We start from the raw sequence: 26133 nt of genomic DNA on the forward strand, positions 1-26133 counted from the left end.
GCGCCTCGACCTCAACTTGCCTCACGTACCTATGCGCTCCCGCCGCGGCCAGGACGCCCGCGGCGGCCTGGCGGGCATTCGGTTTACCCCGCTTTGCTCGCCACTGCCGAGTGAGGCGCTGGCGCGCGGACCGCCGGCATGCATCACTGCCCTCTTGCCGTCTTCGCGCATGTCCAAGCTGCTTGTTCGCTTTGGGGAGGTCCAGACAGACGGCTCGAACGTGTGTGTGGTTCCGGTTGGTCCTGGTGAGACCGCCGTCAGCGTCGACGTCCCGCAGTCGTTGCCCGAGTCGGCCACGCCGCCCACTCCCGACTCGCCCGATCGTCTGGTCAAGATCTACGTCTCCACGGGCAAGAAGTGGGTTCTCATTCCCACCGCCTTTATCTTTTTTGATTCTGCCAGTCTCGAGGTTACTCTCTGGCCGCGATGCGGCGTCCGCCCGGCCTCTAGCAGTCGCAGCTCTCCGCCGTCGTCGCGCGCCCAGTCGCCCGAAGCCTCACACCGTCCACCCATTGCCGACACCGTTGCCTCGCTCACGCCGCAGTCGGCGGCCGTACGCGCCATGGCCCGCTCTAGCGGTGCGCTCAACGCATCGTCGGCCGCAGCCGCTCTCGCCGCCGCCGCCTCCTCGGCCTTTGAGCCCGATGTCGAGCCGGCCGGCTTCTACGGCGACGAGGCCAGCGATGCATCTCGCCGTGGCACCCGCGTCTTCATCCTGGAGCCACGGCTCATGGCGTACCTCCCGCTCGTCCGCTCGACGCTCAAGGTCAAGCTCGCCTTTCAAAAGCAGTTTGGCCCGCCGGGCGTCTCCATCCGCATGCGCCGGCCGACCGACGAGCTCAACTCGACGGGCGGCCCGGACATGTTGTCGAGTGCCGGCCAGAGCTCCACCGGCGCCCCGTCGCGCGACAAGGCAGCCGTGGTTCTCAACGTCAACGTTCTTGTTTCGCCTGACGCAACGAGTGAGACCCCGACCCACCTCGCCATCATGGCTGCTGCCGCGCTCGGAAGCCAGACGACCATGGCCCAGGCTGTGCTCGCCGGCGCTCCGCTTCCATTCTTCACCATTCCGCCTGACATCATGATTGGTGCGCAGTCGGTGGCACTCTCGCTCGATGGCGCGGCGTCGTGGATCAACCTCGATGGCAGCTTTCTCGTCTACGACGCAGCCTCGCTCAGCGACACTGGATTCTCGCCAACCGCCTCATGGACCCACGAGTCGGTTGTCTCCACCTTTTCCGGCGACCTCCTCAAGCATGCTCTCTTCCGCTACCGTACCAACCCGATGGTCGCGCTTGGGGCGCCGCCACCGCCTGTTCCGGTCTCTACCCTCCGCATGCGCCTCCTGTCCGAGTACCTCTCGTCCGAGGCAACCGCTGCCGCCCTTGTTCAGGCCTCTATCAAGTCTGCGGTCTCGTCGCCCAAGGCGCCTGACTTTCCCGACCGCCCAACGTCGAGCGGCGGCGGGCCCGGTGGTGAACTCTCTGATGTTGTTGTCATGCACACCCGTGCCACATCCAGTGCCTCGACATCACATCAGGCGCCGAGTGGGGGCTTGGCGGGAGCATCTGGTGCTGGAGCCAGCTCTCGCCGCAGCAGAGCAAACACTCGCCGCGGTGCTGGAAGCTCAGGCATGGGCACTCCGACCGGACAACGCTCGGCGGCTTACGTCTCGCTCCTCAGCTCGGCGCTCTCGTCATTGGCCAGCAGCTCTTCGAGCGGCCGTAGCTCGTCGTCGGCCGCCATCGGCGACGTCCTCCCGGTATGTGTCATACCCTCCGAAGGCCACTCACTGTTTGAGAGGCCGACGTCGGCGTCGTCACGCCGCCGCGGTGAGCGACTCTCACTCGACTCGGGCGGAAAAGAGTCAGACGAGACGATCGGACAAACCGGCCACCGCGGCGAGCCGGGCTCAACAGCCCGGGTCGGGAGCGGGAATGCACGGGCGCGGCTTCCGCGCAGGGTCGGCTCGATCGGCTCGGGCATGGGCGGCACTGTTGACGATGGCCTTGAGGTTGAGGGCATGCGATCATCCAGCGCACTTCGCACGCTCTCGCGCATCGGCGAGTCGCCAGTGCCCGAGGCTGTCGACGCCGCCACCCTGGCGGCGTTAGTGCGGATGAAGCACCCTGCGCTGCTCAGCCAAGGTTCGTCCGGCGCGGGAGCACTCACTATCCCCGATGTGGCCCTCGTGGTTCCGCCATGCTCGCCCGGCCTCCGCCCCATCTTTATCTCGCTCGATGCCGGTCAAACCTGGGTCCAACTCGCGCTCCCGTTTCTCCACTACACAGACGGTGCGCTCACCGATGTCACCATCGAGCCGGCATGCGCTCCTGCAGTAGGGTCGACCACGGTTGCTATCCGCGCACCCGAGCTCAAGTCGCTCCTTCCGTACCTCGACATCCGCGTCGCCTTTGTCTCAGAGGACTTGCTTGGCTCGTCGGCCGAGCTCCGGCATCAGCAGCTGAGCCGCCGAGCCACAGCCCGGGTCGCCAAGACTGCGCATGCCGAAGCGCTTGCCTCGACCGAGATGACCTCTGACCAAGTCCTCCGCCACGTCCACGCCTCGCTCTCCCCCGAGTTTCTCTCGTTCTGGATGTCGGCGGCCCACCAGCGGACACGCGGAAGCGGGTCGTCGGCGCGACACGCCGGCGGAGTCGACTCGGGTGCCTCAGGTGGCTCGCACAACGGCGAGGCCGTCTTTGAGGATGCCATTCGGACACGAGTCCGCACCGGCGGCGACGAAGTCACCATGATTGTCCCACCACACGACATTGGCCTTTTTTACATGCGTATCTCCATCCACAGCCAGCCGGGCATCACGCTGCCGACGCCGTTCCTCTTTTTCGACGACGACATGCTCAAGGTCTCCAAGCTCTCGTTTTCACCGGCACTTGGGCCCATCGAAGGCGGCATCCGCATTGCGCTGCATGGCGAACTCGTTCCATACTTTCTCCCGTTTATGGGCCGGGCGCGACTCAAGTTTGCCTGGCCGTCGCGCGGCTCGCACGCTGTCGCCTCAATCTCGCTCACCATGCGGTCCAATCGAAGCGGTGACCGCAACGGCGACCGTAGCGGCGACCGCAACGAGCTGCCTGATTCACTCGCTGGCCAGGGCGCCATGCCGGGCATCCAGCTGGTGAGCCCGTCCATATCAGAGGTCGATGAGGATGTGGACGACTCGCTGCTGGGATCCATGTCAGTCGAGGCCGTCTGCGTCCTTCCTCCCGGCCCTCCCGGCCTCTGCATGCTCTCGTTTGCGCTCGACGGCGAGGCCTTTGTCGACGTTCCCTCCAAAATCTACTACTATGACGCAGACGGCTTCTCGCAACTCTCGTTCTCACCGCGGTCCGGCCCGACCTCTGGCGGCACACCGCTCAAGATTAGTGTCAACAGCCTTGCGCCGCTGCTGGACCACATTGACGTGGTGGTGATCAAGTTTGACTCGGGCGTCACGCCGCCGGTTGTGGTCAAGGGCGAGATTCGCAGCGGCGAGACCATCACTGCCTTTGCTCCTCCGCTCGCGCTCGGACCCCACCAGGTCTCGTTCTCGCTCGACTCGGAGACCTGGATTCCGTTTGAGCGGAGGTTCCATGCCTATGAGCAGCCTGCGGTCTCCATCTCCCCGCAGTCGGCGTCGACCGCACACTACACTCACGTGGTGGTCACCTGCTCCAACGACCACTTTGTCTCCCTCGGCATGGTCCCGGTCCTCCTCCGGTTCTCGTCGACTACCTCGGTGCAGCCCATCGAGTTTGAGGTCCGCGGCCTGGCGCGGACCTACCTGCGTGCGCTCTCCACAAGCCAAGCGGCCGAGGCCATGATTGCCGTCAACGAGCCGCACAGTGAGCCGTGCGAGACCAGCGACGGCGAGATGCGCGAGTCTGCGCTGTCGGGCTTGGCAACGTCAGAGGTCGAGCATGCGCTCCGGGCTGTGTGGCGTGACGCCGAGCCTGTCCTCGACTTTCTCATTCCGCCTGACATTGCGCTGCCTGGCGAGTACTATGTCTCGCTCTCGCTCAACGGGCGGATCTACGGGCACGACGACTCGGACGCGCCGTTCCGGTTCTACGATCCGCCGATTGCCGACAACGTCGCGCCACCGCTTGTCCCGGCGTCCGGCGGCTCGCACATTACTGTGTCTGGCAGTCAGTTCCCGCGACAGGGCAAGCTGCTCATGGGCCTTGTGCCCCTCAGCGACTACTTTTCCTGGCTTGAGGACTCGAGCTCGTACGACGAGGTGACTTTGGATCAAGACGAGGAGATGCATTTGGTGCACGTACTGGAGGGTGCGCTGGCAGCGCGGCGGCTTGACCTCGCCACAGCACATCGGTCGCACGCTGGCGCTGCAGCCGGGCGCGGCATGAAGAGCTCGCTCGCCTCGGACATGGGCTATGCGAGTCGCGACGGCCCGTCTCGCATGCCTTCGCCTCGTCACTCGCTCTCCCCAGGCGATGTGCGCACGATGCGTGGCTCGGCCTCGCTGGCCTCACTCTCGTCGGCTTCGGGCGTGCATCCGCAGTACCAGCGGGCATTCAAGGCCTCGCTGCTCGCAGTCTCACCCATTCAACTCCGATTCCACAGCGACCGCGAGCTAAGCGGCGTGGTACCGGCACTGGCGCCGACCACGTACGCTGCCTTTATCTCGTACAACGGCGGCGAGACGTACCACTTTTGCTCGCGCTTTCTCCTCCACGCCTACACCGAGCCTGTTGTTGCCGGCGTGGCACCCACCAACGGCCCGACCATGGGTCTTCCTGACGTTCGGCTGCAGGTGGCAGACCCGGCACAGCTTGTGGCGCTCTCGCGAATTGACATGTCTGCCGCGCGAGTCGCGCTTGTGCCGGTCGACCCGACAACAGGCATGTGTAACCCACCCTCGGCGCCGGCCGGCGGTGGCCCGCGGCCGGGCTCGCGGCCGACTGGCGGCGCAAGCTCGGGAGCGGAAGCCGCCCGGGCCGGCCCGCGCCGGCGAACCTCGAACCTGGACTCGAACACCGCCGATGCATGGAGTATGTCCGGAGGCGCGATGGCGTCCAATGCGGAAAAGGTCGTCGTCCCAGTCCACCTGTTTTTCGAGACGGCGACCGGTCACCGGGTCGCGGCATCCCAACTCGAGTCCTCGCTCTCGGACGCCATGGGCCAGCTCACGTATTTGGGGCAGTACTTTCCACCATCGAACCCGGACGGCTCGTCGACAAGCGGATACGGCCACGGGCGGACAGCGTCGCGATCAGGCCAGAGCGGGTACGGCGGCGGGCAGGGCGGGCGAGGCGGTCCTGGCGCTAGCGGCACGCCAGTCGCGGGCGGTGACGGCCAGCTGCCGCCAAGAGCGTTCATGCCACTCGAGGCTGCGCTCATGCATGGCCTCATCACGTACGACATGTACACAGTGGAACGCCGGGCGATCGACGCCACTCGGATCTCGCTCATCGACTCGCTCTCGGGCTACTTTGCTTTTGATGTGGCGGCGTCGACGTCGCCGATCCAGTATGGCGTCTTTCTCGCCGTCAACGGAGTCGATTTTGCACCGCGACCAGTGGCCACCGTCGGCGGAGATAAGCTCGGCTCGCTCTCATCACTCGGCTCGTTTTCGTCGCGCCATCTCTCGCTGGAGATCCCGCACCCACCGCTCTTTACCATGCTCGAGCCACCGGTTGTCGACACCATCTCGCCCGAGTTTTTGGTCAACACCGGCGGGACACGGGTGACCATCTCCGGCCGCAACCTAGCGACGGCAACCCTCTTCTGCAAGTTTGTGCGGCAAGGCGGGGCCGGAAGCGACGAAGAGTTTGTCGTCCAGGCTGAGGCCTCGCCTGACGGCTCAGAGGCAGTGTGCATCACGCCACACTTTCGGGACGTCCGACCGGGTTCACTCCTGGTACTTGAGCTCTCCCACAACGGGCAGGCGTACGTTCCGGTCCCGACCTCGATCTCGCACCCGTTCCGGGTTTCTGTCCTCCCGCACGTTGAGTCGCTTTCGCCGCTCGCCGGTCCAATGGAGGGCGGGACGACGCTGCTCATCAAGGGCCATGGCCTCATCCATGTCGCCAACATCGCTGTCCGCTTCACGCTTGGCAACCGGGCGTCGACGGTGATGGGCGAGTTCAAGTCGTCGTCTGCCATTGCGTGCCAGACGCCGCCGGATCTGGGAGCGCCTGGCCTTGCCCGGGTCTCGGTTGCCCTCGACGGCGTCAACTTTTCCGGCAACGGTGTCGCGTTCTGCTTTCTTCCGCCGCCGTACATTGTTCGCATGTACCCGTCGGTTGGACATGTGCTCCCGCTCGTTGGCGAGGGCGATTCGCCGGCACCACTGCCACAGCCTGCGAGCGAGAGACGGACGTCCGAGGCTACGTTGCCGTCTCGACCGGTGAGTGCGCTCCGCGGCACGCAGCGGCGACAGTCGATTTCATCGTACACCGTCAACGACATAGACGACCTTGCGCGGCTGGTTGCGATGCCGAACGCGCACGAAACGAGCACGCCGCGGCGCGGCATGCTCGACGTGAGCGAGGTACACAAGAGGCGGACGCGGTCGCCATCGATTGTGCGACCTGGCCAGCCGCGGCACGTGGTGGTGCTCTCGGCCACTGCTGTTTGTTGTGGCGACTTTTCGCACCCGCTCATCCGATTCCGACAGGACGGTGCGACGTCAGGCTCGATGGAGAAGCTAGCGCTCTCCAAGTCGCGACTCCAGCTGGCGCTGGAAGACTTTGAGACCAAGCGGGTAATGTCGGCCAACGCCCAGCTAGAGACCGACTCGCCGCTGGCTTCGCACTACGACGAGCTATTCGCCGAGTCCGAGGCCGACATCAACACGTTGCTCTCTCGCGAGGATCTCGTGCGATTCCAACTGCCATCGGCGCTCTGCCGCAAGCCCGGACTGGTCTTTGTCGATGTTTCGGTCGACGGCGGGGCGACGTACACCTCTGGCGGCGAGTTTGAGATCGTGGCCTTTCCGCGGCTTGGCCTCCTCTCACCGTGGTGCGGACCTGCCGGAGCTTCGCGGGTCATATCGTTTGTCGGCCTTGGCATCGACAAGATGGCCTACCTCCGGCTTGTCCCACTCGCCACACGATCCGCGCTGGTCGAGCTGCAGGCGTCGGGGCAGGCGTCGGGATCGTCGCTGAGCCCAACAGCCCGGCTCGGGCTGGGCATGGTCGAGGACGAGGAGGACGACCTCGGTGTGCTTGGTCCTTTTCCGCTCAAAGTCATTGGGCAGCTCCACGTCTCGACTCTACTCAACGTGGCAGCACCAGCGCTCCTCGCAGCCTACAAGCCGATGGCGATGAGTGAGACTGGCGGCGCGTCGTCATCGCTTCTGGACACGGGTAGTGCGCTCGACGGGGCGAACGCCAAGTCGGTCCGCGACGAGGCTGGCGCACTGGCACTCCTCCACAAGCTGCAGCGGCTTGTGGAGAACCCAAAAGATGTCTCGCTTGTGACATGCAAACTCACAAGCTTTCCGGGCTGGCGTGGCCACTACGAACTCCAAGTTGGTCTCTCCTCTGACGGCCCCTTCCGCGCACTTGCGAGCGACGCGGAGCTAGTTGATGTGCTCACGGCCCAGTACGTCGACGTCGACAGTCCGAGCGGCGACGATGAGGCCAGCGATGTTTCACCGGCACCTAGCCAGCTGTCGGCGACGGCCAGTCCGAAGCCAGCGACGCCACAGCGGGCAAGCAGCGCTGGCGACTCCGGTATTGGCACCTTTTGGCTCTTTGACGAGGCATCGGTTCTGAATGGTGCGGTCATAGAGCCACAGCATGGGCCGCTGACGGGTGGTATCAACGTTGCTGTGGTTCTGACATCCAACGACAGCGACAATGACGACGACGACGATGGGGATGGTGTTGGTGGTGGTGAAGTTTGGAGCGCCGTACTTGCTCGGCAAGCTGCTAGGATGCGGGTTGCACCCAGATACGCTTCGCTACCGCCTGTGGTTGTTCTCCGCTCACGCGATGGACAGCAAGTGACGACACAGGCCGAGTTTACGATGCCGCACCGAATCGAGTTTGTTATGCCGAGAATGGCCGATTCAGGCCTAGTCACGGTCTTTGTGGGCCTCGACGGACTCGATGCTTCACAGCTTCCTGTCGGGCACTTTGAGGTGTTTGAAGAGCCACGGGTGAACAAGACGGTGGCGCTTGGCCCAGTGGGCATGCTCCACGGTACGCATCTTATGCCCAACTTTCCTCTCCTCGCCTACCGCGACTGGAACGAGGCAGAGACACCGGAGCATCGGCTTGGCGACTCTGGGCTTCACCTGCCGCTTGTGCGGATTTCGGCCAGCGGCGGCGGCGGCGGCGGTGAAGAGAGCAGCAATCCCGTCGTTGTGGCAGCATACGGGACGACGACATCGCTTGCCTTTCATGTGCCGGATGCATTCCTCGGCGACGCGGTGGACCACGAGCAAAAGGTTGTGCTTGGCCTCGAGCTCTCGTGTGACGGCGGAGCACGGTTCTCCAACGTGGGCAAGCTCCAGATCGACCCACACATTCACGACACGGTGCAAATGTCTGTGTACATCGAGTCAATATCTCCGATGTGCGGCCCGACGATCGGCGGGACGACAGTCGAGCTCCTCCTCGAGGGCACACCCGGGCTGGCGGGAATTCTTGTGGCCGGCTCGTCGGGCCATGAACACTCACCAACAGGCGCTACACCTGGCGTGCCAGGCCAGAGTGTGGTTGTTCCGGCCTCTCAAAAGTGTCGAATCAAGTTTTCGATGGTCGGTGAGGAGCGGGTGGTCGAGGGCGTGGTCGAGGCTGACAACGAGACGCCGCCGTCATCGTCGGGACGGGTGAGAATCCGAATTCTTTGCGAGACACCACGGTTTCTGGCACCGGGCCTCGCACAGGTCCAGGTTGCGCTGGTAGGCACCTCGTTTGTGGAGTCATTTTCGGCCTCGTTCTGCTTCCTGCCGCCGTCGCAGGTGGAGAGCATTTCGCCACCGGTGATTGCACGAACGGCAGCGTCGACGATATTGACCCTCCGCGGCGAGGGCCTAGTGACCGGCCAGCTCACACCGCCGGCGTTCATGCTGGTGTGTGGTGGCAATGGCGAGCCGCTGGACGGATCGGAGGTCGAGGTTGTTCTCCCGGCACGTCTCCAAGTAGTGCTCCGCAACCTCGTTGACTCACGGCGGGCGATCCCACTCTCGCTTGTGGGGCACACGCTCGCAAAGACCTTCCTCAAGAGCCTGTACACGTCTGCGGCGGATGCGGTGGCGTCGGCGATGAGCGAGGGCGACATGCTTGTTGTCCGAGCGAAGCTTGACTCAGCAATCCCGCGCGAACTGGCCGTACTGGGCCTGGAGTCTAACGCTACCACTGTGGCCGAGCCGTTGATTGTGGTCAATCCCGATGACGAGATTGAGGACGACGCCGATGCTGTGGCTGAAGCGATGCGACGGAACGAGATCGAGACGGTGACGCCGAGCTCTGGCCCGGCGGCTGGCGGAACACGCCTCACGGTTCGGCTCCGGTCGACACTGTTTGACGTTTCGAGTGTGTTTGGTAGCTCTGCCGGCACGGGCTTCGTCTCGAGCTTCCAGCATATGCCGTCGGGCGGGTCAATTGACTCTGTCGAGGCAAATTCGGTGTCGGGTGAGTCGGACCTGAGCCCGGCCGAGTTGTCACCTCCGCCCCGTGCTTTGCACGTTGCAGCGCCGCGGGCAGCGTCATCTGCCCACCTCTACGGTAGCCGCGAGAACTTGGATCAAGCAGACGATGAGCCTCTCCGTGGAGCAATTGTCGCCTTTCTCCGGCGTTGCAAGGGGTGCATGGCCAAATCACGGAGCACAACGTCGACTCAAGCTGGGCTCTCGTGCTCGTGCTGGTGCGTGACCATGTCTGCACAACAGGTGAGCACAGGTGTGTTCGAGGCGGTGACGCCTGCTATGGAACACTCGCAATGGGGCGTGCTGGGCCTGGTGAGCGTGCTGGTAGCGCCGCTGGCACGGCTCGGTTCGGAGCGCCGTTGCGTTCACCCACTTGTTCCTCACCATGCACACCTTTTTGAGCCTGTTGGCACATTCTGGGTGTACCAGGTGCCTCGGCTGGCATCTTTGCGGCCTTGTGTGGCATCGCTGGCGTCACGAACGCGTGTCGAGCTGCAGCTGCCGCGGCCAGTGATCGGGCCAGCCGAAGTGGTGCGCGGCAAGTGCAGGGTGAGCATCGCGTTCCCTGGCGGCCGCAAGCTGTTCCTGGATGCGGACGTGGTCTCGTCGTCGACAATTGCGTTTGAGCTCCCGTCGCGAGCTGAGCTCAGTGCGATGTATCCAGAGCTGAACAGCGCCCTTGCGGCGGGCTTGCAGCGGAGCGACTCTCGGGCACTGCTGACGTCTGACGGCGAGCTGCAGGTCCGGCACCAGGCGGCACTGGAAGTGAGTGTGGCACTCAACTCGGAGCAGATGAGCGAACCGGTGGCGGCGATGCTTGTGCACGCCGAGCTGGAGGTGTCGCACATGGTGTCGCTTCCCAAGGTGCTGGCGACCAAAGTGGGAGTGGGCATGCTTGTTGGCGAGTACTGTGGACCAGTGCTTCCACTCTCTGCCGTGACGGACGCTATGCATCACGTGGAACATCATGTCGATCCACGGCATGAGAGCGCGACGTCACGGACGAGCAAGACTATGATATCCGTGTCGATGCTGCGGTCTGCAGTGCTCTCGTCATCACTCTCGTCTCGCGATTCGCGCGGCTCGTCGCACTCGCCTCGCAGCAGCAAGGCCACACCTGCGCTGCGGGTATCCAACTGCTTTGTATGGCTGGCAACGCCCGACTCATTGCCAGAGAGTGCGATAGAGACCGGAGTCATGCGCGAACCGCCAAGCGAAGAAGTGGTGCCTGGCTACGGCTTCCAGTCGCGGATAGTGTTCCCACTGGCCAAGTCTGTGGCGAGTGCGCCCAAGCTCCACGTCTTTGTCTCTGTTGACTATGGCGTCGAGTTCAAGTGTGTGACGCAGTTCTCGTCGAACCGGGTGCCTTTGCGACGGCGTTGGCGCCGTCGACGGGCCCGTCGTCAGGTGGGACGCGGGCAACCATCCAGTTTGCTGCCGACGGCCCAGCACTTCCTCCGACACTGTACATTCGGCTCGAGTCGTTCAATCTTGTACTGGGTCCGCTGGAGGTCGACGTTGATGCCGGCGAGGTTTCGTTTCACATGCCCGCACTGCGTCTGGATGCGGATATGCTTGCTGACCATGACGGCGGCAACGAGGGCGACGGACTTGCGGCGTCGGTCTCGCTGGCCTCTGTGGCTATGGCGGGCGGGAAAGGCAGTGGGAGCGGAGGAAACGGAGCGCTGATGGTCAAGGGCGGGCGGGTAGCGTCAGGGACGTTCCGGCAGCGTGGACGGGCGGGCTCGGTGACCTCGCAGGTGCGCATGCCCGACGGCAGTGGCATGGGTAGCACTGGCGGGCCACCCAGCTCGCTGGCCAGCCTCGTGTCCACGCCGTCGTTGAGCGAGGGCGGGGCCAGAGGGCGACGGTCGCACAAGCTGAGGACTCGGATTGGGCTCTCAATTGATGGAGGCACGACGTTTGTCAAACAAGGCTCTGCGGTCTCGTTTACCTTTTTCGAGGAGCCGATGGTTGATCGAGTCTCGCCGAGGCTCATTCCGCTTGACGTGTCGTCACAGGTCTCGATTTATGGGACTGGGCTTGCGCCGCACGCGGCGGCGAGCAAGAGAGACGGGCGTGGCGTTCTGGTCCGGCTGCTACCCAAGGCCAAGATCGGCAAGCTGCCTGCAAGCATGGAACGGCGGCGTGCACTTGTGGCGCGCGAGTCGTGGGCCACCATATTGCCGCTGGCGGACTTGACTGACGGCGAGGCGGTGTTTCAGCTCCAGCCCGAGTCGCTGGCAGTGGTGCGACCCGGGCTGTTCTGGCTGGCGTTCTCGTACAACACTGGCATCGACTGGGTCATCTTTACCGAGCTTGTCATGCTGTACGACACCGGCGGTGGAGCGGCGAACCTCTTTCCATCATCAGGCCTCATTCGCGGCGGCCGGCGGCTGGAAGTGGTCCCGAGCCACTCGCTGCGGCTACAGCCACGGGCCGATGTCTCTGTCTTTGACGTAGTCGTCCGGTTTGATGTCGACAGGTCGATGGCACGGGCAGGCCAGACAAGCTCGTCGCGGGTGCCGCTGTCGGTGGGCGGCGCCGAGCCGGTGATCGTGCAAGGCGAGCTGGAGTGGGTCCGGCGGCTCGAGGGCGAGGCGGCCGGTGATTGGGTGGTGGTTTGCAGGAAGGTGCCACCGTTGTTTGCCTCGATTGTGCACATGATGAGTGCGCTTGTGACGTACTCGCTCGACGGCGGGCGGGTGTTTGGCGAGGCCTCGGCTGTGTTCAACCTCTTCCCCACCCCGACGCTTGACTCGATTGCGCCGTCGAACGGGTTCTGCACAGGAGGCACGACGCTCACACTGCGTGGCGGGTTCCCGACAAGCATCGACGGCGCGCCCCGGGTTCAAGTCCGATTCACGGTCCGCCGCATCCTTGGTGAGAGCGAGGAGCCCATTGGCATTGGCGGCGGCGAGGGCAGCAGGAGCGAGAGTGGCAGAGACGGCGACAAGAGCGGCGAGTCCGACGACGAGTCTAGCTGCGATAGCGTTGCGAGTGGTCAGCTCAGCGGGGATACCGGCGGCGTGACGCGCGTTTCTGCCGACGGGCGGTATGAGGAGATGGAGGTGACGGTGCCTGCAAGCTCTGTGTCTGGATCGACGGTTGTTGTGTCTGCGCCTGCGGTGCCGTGGTCGTCGCTCTCGACGGCGGTGCTCTCCCTTTCGTTTGATGGCGGGGCGTCATGGGTCTCGTACGACGAGCCCGCGCTTCAGTTTCAGTTTACAGGCCGGCCGCGCGTGCATGGCTTCTCGCCGTCATTTGGTGTCTCTCACCAGGAGCACGACATCGACTTAGCGGTCACTGGCCTCACGCCTGTGCTTGACGAGATGTCGTCTGTGGTCATTGCGCTCAAGCCTGTGGCGGACGAGGGATCCGGAGACGAGGGCGAGGTGAAGAGTGGTCCTGCGATCTTGGTCTCAACGACTGTACCGGAGCTTTCCGAACTGATGGCGATGCGCGCACCGCTTGCACGAAGCATGGACGCGCTTGCGCGTGTGGCGGCGTCTGTCTTTTCCAAGGACGTGCGGCAGGTGCTTCTCTTGCAACGCGCGGCGTGCCAGGCGGAGCTAGAGGCGAAGCTTGCACCCAGGCTTGCGGACGTGCAGAGCATTTCGGTGCGAGTCCCGATGCTCGAGGCCGTGGGCCCGTACGGGGTGGGCATTGCGCTCAACGGAACGCAGTTTGTGTACTGCGAGACGTCTGCGTATCACTCGTTTGAGCGGATCCGGATCACGTCGATTTCACCGTCGCATGTGTTTGCGAGCAAGCCAATCACGCTCACGCTCCATGGAAACTTTGTTGATCTTGGCGGGGCCCGGGTCTCGTTTTCACGGGTGCTACCGTCAGGTGAGCTTGCCGCACCGATTGTGGTGCCGGCTAGGCTTGGCGAGGCAGATGCCAGCGAGACGGCTGCAGCTGCCGCGATGATGTCGATGGGACGGTCGACGTCGCGAGACACGGTGCTTGTGGCGACGACACCGGCGCTGCCGCCGTCAACCGAGTTTGTGGTCGAGGTGTCGCTGGCCGACCTGCCGTTTACACGACAGCACCGATACGTGCTCAAGTCGATGCCAATTCCTCGGATTACCGAGGTGGTACCAGCGGTACTTCCGGAGGGATTCTCAGACCCGATCAAGCTGATGGGGACAAACTTTGGCACGGCGCCGATTGTGGAGCTTGTGTTTGGCCCATCGAACGGGCGCGGGAGCGGGGCTGGCGGCAGCGAGTCACGGCGGCGACGGCGCGGAGCCAGTGGCGCCGGCGACAGCAGCCGCGAGAGTCGCGGTGGCGGCGGCATTGTCATGGCTCCACTACCCAGCTGCGATGGCGAAGACGAGGTGCAAATCAAGCGGGCAGCACGGGTGCTGTCCAAGACGGAGATTGTGGCCGAGGCGCCTCCGTTTTCAGAGAGCCATCCGGCGCTCTCGCTCCTCCTTACCTTTAACCGGATGCAGTTTGTGGAGGCCGAGTGTGAGGTCTTGTACTTTGCACTGCGGTCGCTGGTGCCGCGAGCTGGGTCAGCTGCAGGAGAATCGCGACTTGTTCTGCGAGGCGTGTTCCCGGCCGGTGGCGCGTCGGCGGTGGCGACGGCGTCCGGCAAAGTGGCGGTCCGGTTTACGCAGTCGATGGGTGGGAGCTGGAGCAAGGTGGTGAGCGCAGTGTTTTCGCGGTCAGGTCACGAGCTGCTCTGCACCACGCCGACGTTTGATGAGGCTGTGCGCGGGCCGGTGATGGTGGAGGCGTCATACGACGGAATTCACTACACGCGGTCGCGGTTGGAGTTTATCGTGTTTGACGAGCCAACGTTCAACTCATTCTCGCCGGTGAGCCTGACGCCGTCCAAGGGCGCGATGCTTGAGCTTGCGACCGAGAACGTGACAGATACCGGCATGTTGGGCGTCAAGTTTGTGGATGCCGTATCAAAGACCGAGGTGCATGCAGCGACGGTGCTGGTCAAGTCGAGCTCGACGGTCCTTGTCTCGCCGCCACCGTACGATCCACAGCAGGGCGACGTGGCGTACTCGGTCGAGCTGACGCTCAACAAGCAGGACTACATCCCGTGCGGCTCCGGTGAACTCTTCCGGTGGGTGCGGGTCAAAGCGGTGTTCCCGCTCGCGGCGCCTTTGCGCGGCGGGACGCCGCTGACGTTTACCGGAACCAACCTCACACCCGATGCCGAGTACTCGGTCGCGTTCCACGGCGCCAACACGCTAGTCAACTCGGTCCTCACGCCGCTCCTCCACGGTGCAGGTGTCCTGATTAAGTCGTTCTCGATGGCGCAGCTCTCGCGATCGTTTTCGCGCCAGTCGGTGGTGTGGAGCAGCAACGACGAGACGGAAGCCGACGTGAGTGGCGCTTTGGGCTCGAAGAGCAAAAGCTTGTCCAGCTCGTCAAGTTTGCTCGAGGAACAGATGGAAGAAGAAGAAGCAATGAGCGGGAGCGGGGATGGTGACGACTTTGAGTCGATTTCGCTCTCCAGCGCCTCGAGCAGCTCGTCGAGCAGCGGATCTCAGCAGGCGGATGCGTATGGACCAGACGACGATTTCGAGGACTTGGGCGACGACTCATTCTCGCTGGACGACATGAGCTGCGGAAGCGAAAGTACGGCCGAGAGCGAGGCTCCGTCTGCGGGCAGTGATGCAGCCGACACTCAATGTGGCTCAAGGTGCTCTTCGTCGGCTTCTTCGGCCACTTCGTCGTCTTCGTCTTCACTTTGCATCCAGAACGAGGCGATGTTGCCGGCTGCAGCCAAGTCGGTGTCGTCGTCGGCGGACTCGATGGTCTCGTTCCAGGCTCAGGCCTCTATGGATGTGCGGAGCATGATGGGGGTGCGAACCCAGTCTGCGGCGGCGGCGAAGAGCGGGAAGTTTGGAAGTATGGCTGGGCAGGCGAAGCGCAGCAAACTGGAGAGCGGGATGGCGTCGTCCCAACTTGCGTCTCAGTCTGAGGGCGCGATGGCTGGCTTTGGAGAGGGGTACGCGGTTGGGGCCACGTCTTTAGACTCTGACGATGGGGTGACGTCGCTCGCGTATCACAAAAGATTCGAGCTTGCGGTCGAGCCGGCGACGGGCTCTGGGCGCCACGAGCACTTTGTCGGCTCGATGAAGGAGCCGCAACGGCCAGGGCAGTCACCGCTCTCGCGCGGCGGGAATAGCAGCTCGTCGAAAGTTATGTCGATGAAGCGGCAGCGGACCGAGGGACTGCCACCGATCAAGGTCAGGCTCGGCGTGGCGCCACCCCGTGACAGCGGTGTGCTTTGGCTGAGCTCGCTCTTTGAGCTTGGCGAGATTCACTGGCTGGAGACGCGTGCTGTCGACGAGGTCGAGTACCGCGTGGGCGTGTGCAGTGTGACGATGTTGCGGAGTGTGGAGGTGGTTGATGCAAGCTACGAAGGGTGGCAGCCGCAGTCGGATGATCTGGTAGGCTATCTCACGGTGGTGTCGCCTGGCCAGTCTGCGGTCTCTGTCCTGCAGATGATCTCTCTCCGCAGCGTGATGTCGTTCAACTCGCTGCTTGATGCCAAGGCGGCGATCGGGTCGGGCGAGGCGAGTGGCTGGATGAGCAGCACCATGTCGCCGACCATATCGCGGCACACCTCGCGGGCTCGCCGCGAGTCGAGCGTGAGCGCGGGTGACAGGCAGACGTTGGGCCGGCACTTGAGCGGGATGACTCGGGAGCGGTCTACGACGGAGCCGACGGACCTGTTTGACGCGGCCAAGCTGGAAGCGCAACTGGACTCGGTGTTTGTACCAGCGGAGCCGTTAACCCGCGAGGAAGCGAGCGGGCTTTTGCTGGCGCTTGGTCTGGTGAGCGAACGTGGGATGGAGGAGAGCTACCGCACGTTTTACGCGGGTCACGGGGTGTGGCCACTGGATGTCAACTTGATCTCCACCTTTGTCAACATTTTCCACCGGCCTGTACCGATTGATGACGAGCATGACGATGAAGGCAGTAGCAGCGAGGTTGGCGATGGTCACGATGCCGATCATGCCGCCGACGGCGGCAATGGGCTCTCAGGTTCGATGGTTTGCATCTCGGTTGCGATTGAGAGTGAGACGGTGACGGTGCCGGCGTCGGTCGAAGCGCGGCGGGTAGTGACCGGAACGGTGTCGTCGTCGGTCTCGGCAGGCGATGGTGCCGCTGGCGGCGGCGGCGGCAGCGAGGTTGACGAGGCGAGTGGTGTGGGTGATGGAAGCGGGGTGCTCTCGATTTCCATGCTCGGCTATCTCCGGCAGCCGCACGTCCATCCTAACCCACATGTTGGGCGCGGAAGCGGGGGCGGAGCCAGCGGAGTCGCAAGCAGCAAGGCGCTCGGGCGGAAGCGAAAAGGCGGAAGCGGGCGGACCGGCGGTGAGTCGGCGGCCAAGCTCGGGCTCAATGCCGACGTCGCAGGCGAAGCTGCAGCAGATCTGCCGGTGCTGCCGATCTCTGTGCGCTATACTTTGAGTCTTGTGCAGGCATCAGGGTCGAGCGCGGTGCGAGGCAAGATCTCGATCGGGGCCTCGTCGGCGCCGTCGTCGCTCATTTCACACGTGGACGTGACAGGACACTACAACCGTGACGGCAAGGGTGTGCTGTTCCTCACCCCTTCTACGACCAACTCGTCAACGACGTTTTCGGACTCGCGATGGGAGGGCATCGTGCCATTGGCAAACTCGGGCGGAGATGACGGAACCGGCTTTGGCGCCCAGTTTGAGCTCTTTGAGTACGGTCCGACAGCCGGCACAGAGACGCTTCAGTGCCGGTCGCCAGCATTTGAGCGCAGTTTCGATTCTGTCAAGGCGATCGTTTCGCGGAACGGGACGGCGCTCGCCGACGCGCTGCCGTTCTATCTCCTCAGTGAGCCCGAGGCTGTGACATGCTCGCCGGCGTTTGGGCAGATCCGCGGTGCAGGCGACCTTGTGCTCCGGTGGGAGCCGGCACCGGCGAGCCTGGAACTTGTTTCGCTTGAGAGCTACAAAGCCTATCGCGAGGCGAAGGACCGCGACGACGAGGCGGCGGCCCAGGGTATGGCTGTGGAGGCGCGGTCAGGCGGGGTGTTGACAGCGCCTGCCGGCGGGGGCAGTGGTGACCGGCGCGGGTCCAAGGCAGCGGCGGTGGTGGCGAAGCTGCTGCTTGCGGCGCCGCAGGTGGAGATCCAGGTCTTTGTTGACTCGCTGCCGATGCCTGTGCGCGAGGCGGCTGTGACCGCGAGTGGACTGATTGATACCGAGCGTGTGGAGCAGCGGTACCTGGACGTGATGCGGCTGGTGTACACGTACTCGGGCGGATGGGCACTTGACGAGGTTAGTGGCGAGTGGCTGCTGTGCGCGGAGATTCCGCGGCTGGAGGCGGGGCTGGCAGGCTCGCTTGCGGCGCAACTGAGCAAGGCTGTGGGCTCTCCGATTGCGCCTCTCCTGCTGCGGGTCTCACTCAATGACGGGCTGTCGTACTCGAACCGGCTGGTGCCGTATACGCTTGTGGCGCCGCCGCGCATGCACTACGCCGAGCCGGATGCGTCGCCGATTGGCGGAAGCGAGGAGATACGGCTGGTGGGCGAGTTTGAGCTGGAGCCCTCTATCGAGGCAACAACGAGGCCAGCGGTCGAGTTTTGCAACGTGGCAACTGGCGAGACTGTGGTTGTGAGAGGGAGTGATGTAATGCGGATCTCGCCCCATGTTTTTAAGGTGGTGACTCCTCCGATGAGCACCTCTGGCAACGTTCGTGTCTCGCTGTCCTACACCGGTGTACAAATGCGATGTGAGCCACCGGTGCATGTGACGTACTGGCGGAACACGGCCGAGCTCAAGGCGTTGCGTAAGAAGATGCGGCGCGAGCGGCAGGCGATGCGGCAGGCGCGTGACCGGTTTCTGGCGGACGCTGTCCACGACTCGCAGTTGGACGAGATTGTGCATGCTGGGCTGACTTCGTCGGCCTCACTCTCGTTCTCGTCTCAAGCGCTCCACTCACTGGGCAAGGGTCGCGGCGGCAAGGCTGCGACGGTGCGGTCAGCGAGCGAACTGGGCGCGCTCAACCTCTCGGTCTCGTCGGTCTCGTCAGCCGGCTCACGGAGCGAATTAGTAGAGTCGCGGGCGAGCCAGAGCTCGCTTGCGCGGCGGAGGCTGAGGCAGTCAGCAGGAAGTGGAGGTGGCGGCCGCGGTGGCCGAACAGGACTGCCACCGCGCTCGCGGCTGCCCAAGGCGCAGAGCGTCGCCGATGACGAGCTCTCTGAGTGCTCCGAGGCGATTGTCCGTTCATGCGATGAAAGTGAGAGCGGGAGGAGGTCGCCGTCATCATCAGTCTCGTCGCTCTCACCGGGCTCACCCATTGATGGCGAGCCAGTCGGTGTGGTGCGAAGTGCGGTGCGCCGAGGAGATCCACGGAAGGCGGTGACGACGTCTGGGGTCGAGGAGCGCGAGTCGCCGAGCGAGCACTCGTCGCCGCTGCCATCGTCAAGGTCGGTGTCGCCGGAGCAGGATGAAGAGGCCGGTGGCGCTCACTCGAGTTCGAGCGGGGCCGAGTCTAGCAGCGGCGACGGTCTTGAGCTGTTGTCTGACCGTGAGGTTTTGGCGCGGATGGGGATTTCCCTGAAGGATCTCGAAGCCGAGCGCGAGGCCGATGCGCGGCGCGAGGCCGAGCTTGACGAGGAGCTCAAGGAGATCGAGGCGCGACTGGAGGCGTCACGGAAGGAACAAGATGCGTTTGAAGCGTCGGAGCAGGCGCGACTGGAGGCGCTACAGGCGGCGATGGCGGAGATTGCGAGGCACGAGGCCGAGGAGATGGTCCAGCTGAAGCGAAGCGATGCCAAGGCGTGGCAGCGGCGGCGAAGCAAGCTGGCCAAGCGCGAGCGGAAGCGTGTCAAGCAGCTGCGGTTATGGCAGGAGCAGAAGAAGAGTCGGTGGGCCAAGGAGCGTGCGCGGCTGGAGGCTGAGGCTGAGATGGTTCGGTTGAAGGCAGCCAAGTCGCGGAAAGCCAAGACGCAGCAGCTGCTCATCAGGCGGCGCAAGGAGTGGGTTGTGCTCGCGCGGCGGCTGGGCCCAATTGCCTCGGCCCGGGTTGCCAAGCGCCACGCGGCGTTGGCGGCAGAGCGATCTGAGGCACGCGAGGCCGAGGCTGCAGCGCGGGCGCGAGCGCGTCGCGAGCACATGGCGCGGATGGCCGAGTCGCGGGCGCGAACGGTGGTTGTGCACCGTGCACGCGAGCGAGCTTGGGATGCCAACGAGGAGCATGCGCGGGCGGTTGTTGATGCTGCGCACCGGCGTGAGGCCGAGCTGTACCAGCAGGTGGAGCGGATAAGACCGGACGGCTATTACCGAGCGATGGCAACCATTGCGCGTGGAGCGCGGCTCGAGCCGGTCTCTCGCGCTTCGGCATGGGCGTCGAGCGCAAAGGTTCCGGAGCGGCTTGCGGCATCCGAGCCGCTGCCATCGATCCAAGTAGCCGGCCCATCGTCGTCGCAGGTCTTTGGCGACGATCCGTTCGGCGGCAGCACCAGCGGCGGTGGTGGCAGTGGCGACGACGACGATGCCGTGGGCGGAGCACAGCGTGCGCTCACCCACAGCGACCTCATGTCGTCACGACCACCATCGGGCCCTGGGCGTAGTCGGACGAGCCGGTGGCGCGAGCATCGCCGCCAGCAGCAGAGCACGCCTCACCGGCGTCGCGCGTGATGGCCCTTTTACGGTTGATCTTGCGCAGTGGGGATAAACAACCGCTGACGATTTGTCGATGATATGGTGGTGCCGAAGGTGACAGAGACTCGATTTGCCAGACGACCACCCCACGCCACTTGTCGCAAATCGCCCATTCGTACGTTCGGCATGACACCACCACCACCACCACCACCACCGAGTACAGCCCCAGCGAGTCCTCCCTCTCCCCCACAGGACACAGAAGTAGAGCACACAGAGCCACCCCGACAAGCACATCCCCCCCCCCCCCCCCTCTCCACATCCCCACTCACCGTAGATTCTAGTCATGCTCGGGGTGGGCTCACGCAAGACGGCGGTGGTCTCGTCCAAGGCACACGCGCGCAAGGCGGCAGGCGAAGGATCACGAGCGGCGGTGTTGTCGCTGTATGCGGTACCACCGACGGAAGAGCTTTCGCTGCAAGAGTTCGAGGAGCTGGCGCTCAAGAGGGTGCAGCTGCTCAAGGCCATTGCGGCGGCCAAGGCGGTGGGCAAGAGCGGGAAGGAGCTGTCGCTGGCGGTGGGCAAGGCCGTGGACGCCTTCCTGCCCTTCCGGGCTACCTCGCGTGACGAGGCTGAGCGCGAGGACCATATCTCCCACTTTATTCTCCGTCTGGCCTACTGCCGCACCGAGGAGCTCCGCCGGTGGTTCCTCACCCACGAGTGCGAGCTGCTGCGGTGGCGCATCGGCCGCGAGAGCCCTGCCGCCGTGGAGGCTTTTCTTGCCCGCGAGAATCTCAACTATCCCTCGCTCACCAACGAGGAGCTGGCACGTTTTGAGGCGCAGCTGACTACCATCTCGACCATCATGAAGCGCAAGGACGATCGGGCGGCGCTGGCCCAGGCGGCGGAGAGCTCGTTGGCCTCGCTGAAGACGACCGGCAAGCTGGCCAAGGACGCCGGCGGTGTCGGCGGCGGCATTCGTCTCACGGCCGGCTCGTACTTTAAGGTCCCGTTCGAGCAGGCCATCGAGCTTGTGCAGCGGCGGCAGGTGTTTGTCAACGGCGGATGGGCGTACGTCCGGCGCAAGGATATGGTGGCCATTGTGGTGGCCGAGTTCCGGTCGCGGCTCTCGCGGTCGCTCGCGGTGGCGTCCAAGGCGCTGCCACAGCTCTCTGAGGACGAGCGGGTTGTCCCGCTCCTCACCAACCTCTCGCGGCAGTACCTTGGGCCGGACTACTCCAAGACCAAGGTAGAGGGTGCCATCTCGCTTGACCAGATCGACACACTTGCCAAGCGGTCGATGCCGCTGTGCATGTCGAACCTGCACTCGCACCTGCGGTCGGCCCACCATCTCAAGCACGGTGGGCGGCGGCAGTACGGACTCTTCCTCAAGGATATCGGGCTCTCGATGGAGGACTCGCTCAACTTTTGGCGGGCTGAGTTTACGCAGATGATGACGCTGGACAAGTTCTCCAAGAGTTACGCGTACTCGATCCGCCACAACTATGGCAAGGAGGGCCGCCGCGTCGAGTCGCGCGCCTTTTCGTGCGTTCGCATCATTACGGCCAACGCACCGGGTCCTGCCGATCACCACGGCTGCCCGTTCCGCCACTTTTCGCCCGAGAAGCTCGCCCACACGCTCACCGCCAAGGGCGTCGGCGGCGCCGGTCTCAAGGAGATCCTCAACCTCATTGCGGGCCACCACTACCAGATCGCATGCACCCGCTACTTTGAGCTGACTCATCCCGACGCCGAGACCGTCCAGCCGATCGAGCACCCGAACGCGTTCTTTACCCAGTCCGAGGCGTACTGGCGGGCCAAGCAGGGCTCGTCCGGCGAGGAAGCTAAGCCCAAGCTCCGCCTTGCTAGTGATGCGGCTGGCGAGGCAGGCGCTGGCGAGGCAGGCGCCAGTGAGGCTGGGCCGTCTGTTGAGGCTGGCGCTGCGGTCGAGGCCATGGTTGTTGCGGACGACGAGTGATGGGGGGTGTAAATGTTACTCGAGATCGTTGTCGTCGTAGTCGGAGTCGTCGAGCTCGTCATCGTCGAGATCGTCGTCGTCGTCATCGTCATCGTCGTCGTCGTCATAATCGTACGCGTCACCGTCGTCGTCGTCGTACTCGTCGTCATCGTCGTCGTACTCGTACTCGTAGAGGTCATCGTAACCGTCACCATCGGCGTCATCGCCATGGTCATTCCCGTCGTCGCAGTCGTCATCATCGTCGTCGTACTCGTCTGACGAATAGTACTCGTACTCGTACTCGGGCGCAGTGGCCTCGTCGTTGTCGGGGACAGAGGCGGCAGCGGCAGCGGCGGCGGAGGAGCGCGCCGAGGCGACATGGGCGCGAAGCGCGGGGCTGGCGCCGTGCGAGTTCGTCTTGCGACGGGTGAGCGGAGGGCCGGCAAACGGTTCGACAGACGAGCCGTCCTTCTCGGCGAGGGCGCGACGAAGGCGCCAGATCTCGTACGCCATCTTCTTCATCTGCGACGCGTCGTAGCCGTCGAGCGACTGGGCAGTCTCGATGGCCTTGGTCTCGAGCTCTGGGGCGGTGGCGGTGGCGGTGGCGGTGGCGGTGGCAGCGGCAGCGGCAGGCGCGGGAGCAGGCGACGGCGGGGGCGCGGATTGGGCCTGCTCGAGCTGAGCCTTTAGCTCTGCAATCTGGGCACGGTACTCTGCGTTTTCGCGGAGGAGCTGCTGGAGGCGGGCAAATTGGGCCTTGTACTTGGCGAGGAGCTCGGTCTCGGACGGCTCGATGGCGTTGGGCACGACAGCAATCTTGGTGACAGACGAGGCATGGGCGGCAAAGACAAGGGTGTTGTGCGACTCGGCCATCTTGGAGGCCTCGGGGTTGAGGGTGCAGAGGCAGGCGATGCGGGCGTTGCCAACCAGCGACGGCTGGAGGATGCGGGTGAGCTTGGAGTCACGGAAGGGCAGGTGGCTCGAGTTGTTGCCCTTGGAAAGAATGGACATGATGCGCGAGAGAGCAAGGAGCGAGCGGTTGATGTTTGCACCCTCGGAGCGGCCAGAGCCCGCGGTGCCGGTGTCAGAGAGGCACTCGGAGCCGGCCAGGTCGATGAGAGTGAGGATGGAGACCGAGACGGCGCCTGACGGGTCGTTGGAGAGGAGGCGGATGCGAAAGACGGTGTGCGAGCGGGAGGAGCGGTTGTTGGCGCGTGTGGCGCGGTAGTGGCGGGCCTTCTCACCCTTTTTGAGGAACTTGAGCACATCGTCCTCGTCGTGGACCGGTGACGATGTGAGGCCGTCGATGATGACGCCCTCGGTCGGATCGTCAAATACCTTGAGGTTGCGGCCGCGCTTCTTGGCCATGAGGTCGTTGACAACTTCGTTGTAGATCTCCAGGTACGAGACCGAAATGACGTAGTCCGAGAGCGTGGCGCGGGCGTCCTCAAACAGCTGACGAGCCGCCAGCCGGATGATGCCGGGGTTTTCGGGCGTGCCGAGCATGGTGTGTGTCTTGCCGGAGCCGGTCTGTCCGTAGGCAAAGATGGTGGCGTTGATGCCACGGGTGGTGTCTGCGACCAGGCCCGTCACCTGCTCATCGTAGATCTCGGTTGTCTGCGACGCCGGGCCATAAACCCGGTCGAACCCGTAGCTCCGTCCCGGACTGCCATCGGGCCCCAGGTCGGCGATGGTCTGCTCGTCGAACGACCACTCGTGCCCCGCGTTGGCGGCAGCGCCGCGGGCTGCACGCCCCGTTCGCGATCCGCTGCCACGTCCACGCCGCACCGCGGTCCCACCTCGGCGCTTGCTTCGCGCCGGCGGCTTCCGCTTGGCCACGCCACCAACAACGCCTACGTGTGCACCTGCCCGCGAGAGCGAGACCGGTCGCCCGCGTCCACGTCCACGGCCACGTCCACGTCCACGCCTGCCCGCCTTCTTGGCCGAGCCACTCGCCTTGGCACCCTTGGCACCCTTGGCGCCCTTGGCACCCTTGGTGGTCTTGGTGGTCTTGGCACCCTTGGCACCCTTGGCACCCTTGGCCTTGGGCTTGGACCTGGCCTTGGCCTTGGGGCGGGGAGTAGCCGGCGGACGGACCCGGACAAGGACTTTGATGCGCTCGGGTCTAGAGGAGTCCATGGTGTGTGTATGTGTGTATGTGCGTATATGGGGGTGAGAGGGTGAGACGGTAGGGGAGGGGGTAGGGGGGAGTGTGCGAGGAAAGTGGGGTGTGGGTGGGTGAGTGTGGAGGGAGAGGAGCTCTCAGGTGGAGGTGGCGGTGCGGAGCGGGAAGTTTGTGAATGTGGCGGTGGGGCGACCGAGGGAGGCTGTGACACCCGCTGGTGTGGTGGCAAGGAGGGCAGGGCAGTTGCGGCAAGCGAGTGCAAGGAATTTGACCGGGAATATGTAGTGGTGGTGGTGGTGGTGGTGTGTGTGTGTGGGGGGGGGATACAGGGTGTTGCGCCCACCGCACCATCAGGCATCGGGGTCGGCGGATGCGGCAGCGGAGAGGGCAGACTGCTCCCCAGCAAAGGTAAAGCCGTCAAAGGCCGACTGAGCGGTGTCGGAGAGCTTCTTCCGGTGTGCGCGGTCGTGGAGAGGCTGGGCAAGGAACTCGCCGTCGACATACTGGATGTCGTCCGCGGCCTCGACGGCTGGAATCCACGGCGGGGTAATGGTCTTGGCGAGGAGTGCGTCCCAGTCGATCGAGGCAAAGAACGGATGTGCCTTGAGTTCATCGACGTCATCGTTTGCGCCGAGACGGAGCGAGGGCTCGCGATGGAGGAGGCCTGCAATGAGCGACTTGGCGTCTTTGGAAAAGTACGGCGGGTAGTAAACCTGCTCGTAGAGTGTGCGCTCATACATGAGGGTCTTGTTCTCGGTGTAGAATGGCGGAAGGCCGGAGAGCATCTCGTAGAGAACAATGCCGAGCGCCCACCAGTCGACGCTAAAGCCGTGCGGCTCATTGCGTAGGATCTCGGGCGCGAGGTACTCGGGCGTGCCGCAAAAGGTTGTTGTGGTGTCGTGCTGGTCGAGGTCCTCCTTGCACAGGCCAAAGTCTGTGATGAGGATGTGACCGTCCGAGTTGATGAGCAGGTTCTCTGGCTTGAGGTCGCGGTACGCGATGCCAACCGAGTGCAAGTGGCCGATGCCAAGCGCGATCTCGGCGGCGTAGAACCGGGCGCGCGACTCGGAGAACTTCTTGTCGCGCTGCAGGTGGTAGAAGAGCTCACCGCCGTTGACATAGTCCATGACAAAGTACAGCTTCTCCTCGGTCTGGAATGAAAAGTGGAGCGAGACAAGGAACGGGTGCGAGGCCGTCGAAATGAGGACGTTGCGCTCCGACTTGACGTGGTCGAGCTCGCCCTTTTTCATGATAGTCTTCTTGTCGAGCACCTTGATGGCGTACACTTTGTTGTCGGCAATGCCGCGGGCGAGTACAACCTTGCCAAACGAGCCGCGCCCGATGACTGAGAGCAGCTTAAAGTCTGCCAGCGAGACCTTGGTCGCGCCGTCCACCTCGGAAGCCACCTCGGACTCGGCCACCGTGCCCTCCATGTCATCGACTGAGTCCGGCGCCAGAAAGTCGACCAACTCGCTCGACTTGCGGACGACGTCATCCGCCAGCACCCGCGCCATGTACCGATGCAGCGAGACGCGCCGACCCTCGACAAAGTCTGGGTTGAGGTTACCGAGCAGTCGCTTCTTGGGCAGGCCAAAGTCGACACCGTACTTTTTCTTGACCTGCACCGAGAGTGAGTTCAGGGGAGCAGTGCAAGGGGAGGGGGAGGGGGGGAGGGGGGGGGGGAGGGGGGGGGATGCGGTGTGTGCGTACCTTGTGGTTGAACTGGTGGAAGTTGCGGTAGCGGCGGTAGATGGACCATGCAGACGGGCCGCACTTGATGGAGAGCTTGTATACCTGTGGATGAGATGGAGGG

At 64.1% G+C, this 26133-nt stretch overlaps 4 protein-coding genes across 4 annotated transcripts in view; 2 read left to right on the forward strand and 2 right to left on the reverse strand.

The window, feature by feature from the left end:
* Window positions 1–31: 31 nt before the first annotated feature.
* AMSG_07181 (uncharacterized protein) lies at window positions 32–20277 on the forward strand (the record flags this gene model as incomplete). Its single annotated transcript, XM_013901176.1, has 3 exons — window positions 32–1520; window positions 1632–11000; window positions 11030–20277. The coding sequence occupies 3 exons, from the start codon at window positions 32–34 to the stop codon at window positions 20275–20277; spliced, it is 20106 nt and encodes a 6701-aa protein (XP_013756630.1).
* Window positions 20278–20584: 307 nt separating this feature from the next.
* On the forward strand, window positions 20585–22170 carry AMSG_07182 (DNA primase large subunit; the record flags this gene model as incomplete). The annotated part of the gene is made up of 2 exons (XM_013901177.1): window positions 20585–22106; window positions 22154–22170. 2 exons carry the CDS (start codon window positions 20585–20587, stop codon window positions 22168–22170), a joined length of 1539 nt encoding a protein of 512 aa, XP_013756631.1.
* A 61-nt stretch (window positions 22171–22231) lies between these two features.
* On the reverse strand, window positions 22232–24334 carry AMSG_07183 (uncharacterized protein; the record flags this gene model as incomplete). The annotated part of the gene is made up of 2 exons (XM_013901178.1): window positions 22232–23940; window positions 24148–24334. 2 exons carry the CDS (start codon window positions 24332–24334, stop codon window positions 22232–22234), a joined length of 1896 nt encoding a protein of 631 aa, XP_013756632.1.
* Window positions 24335–24567: 233 nt separating this feature from the next.
* The window catches only part of AMSG_07184 (AGC/SGK protein kinase), a 2022-nt gene continuing 456 nt past the window's right edge, over window positions 24568–26133 (reverse strand). The window contains exons 2-3 of the mRNA XM_013901179.1: window positions 26031–26114; window positions 24568–25939 (exon numbers count right to left, since the gene is read on the reverse strand). Of these exons, the coding sequence (XP_013756633.1) occupies window positions 24671–25939; window positions 26031–26114 (1353 nt within the window). The 3' untranslated portion in view covers window positions 24568–24670. The remainder of the gene's footprint in view (window positions 25940–26030; window positions 26115–26133) is intronic.

The sequence above is a fragment of the Thecamonas trahens genome (genome assembly GCF_000142905.1).
Source record: "Thecamonas trahens ATCC 50062 unplaced genomic scaffold supercont1.31, whole genome shotgun sequence".
Taxonomy (NCBI): Eukaryota; order Apusomonadida; family Apusomonadidae; genus Thecamonas; species Thecamonas trahens.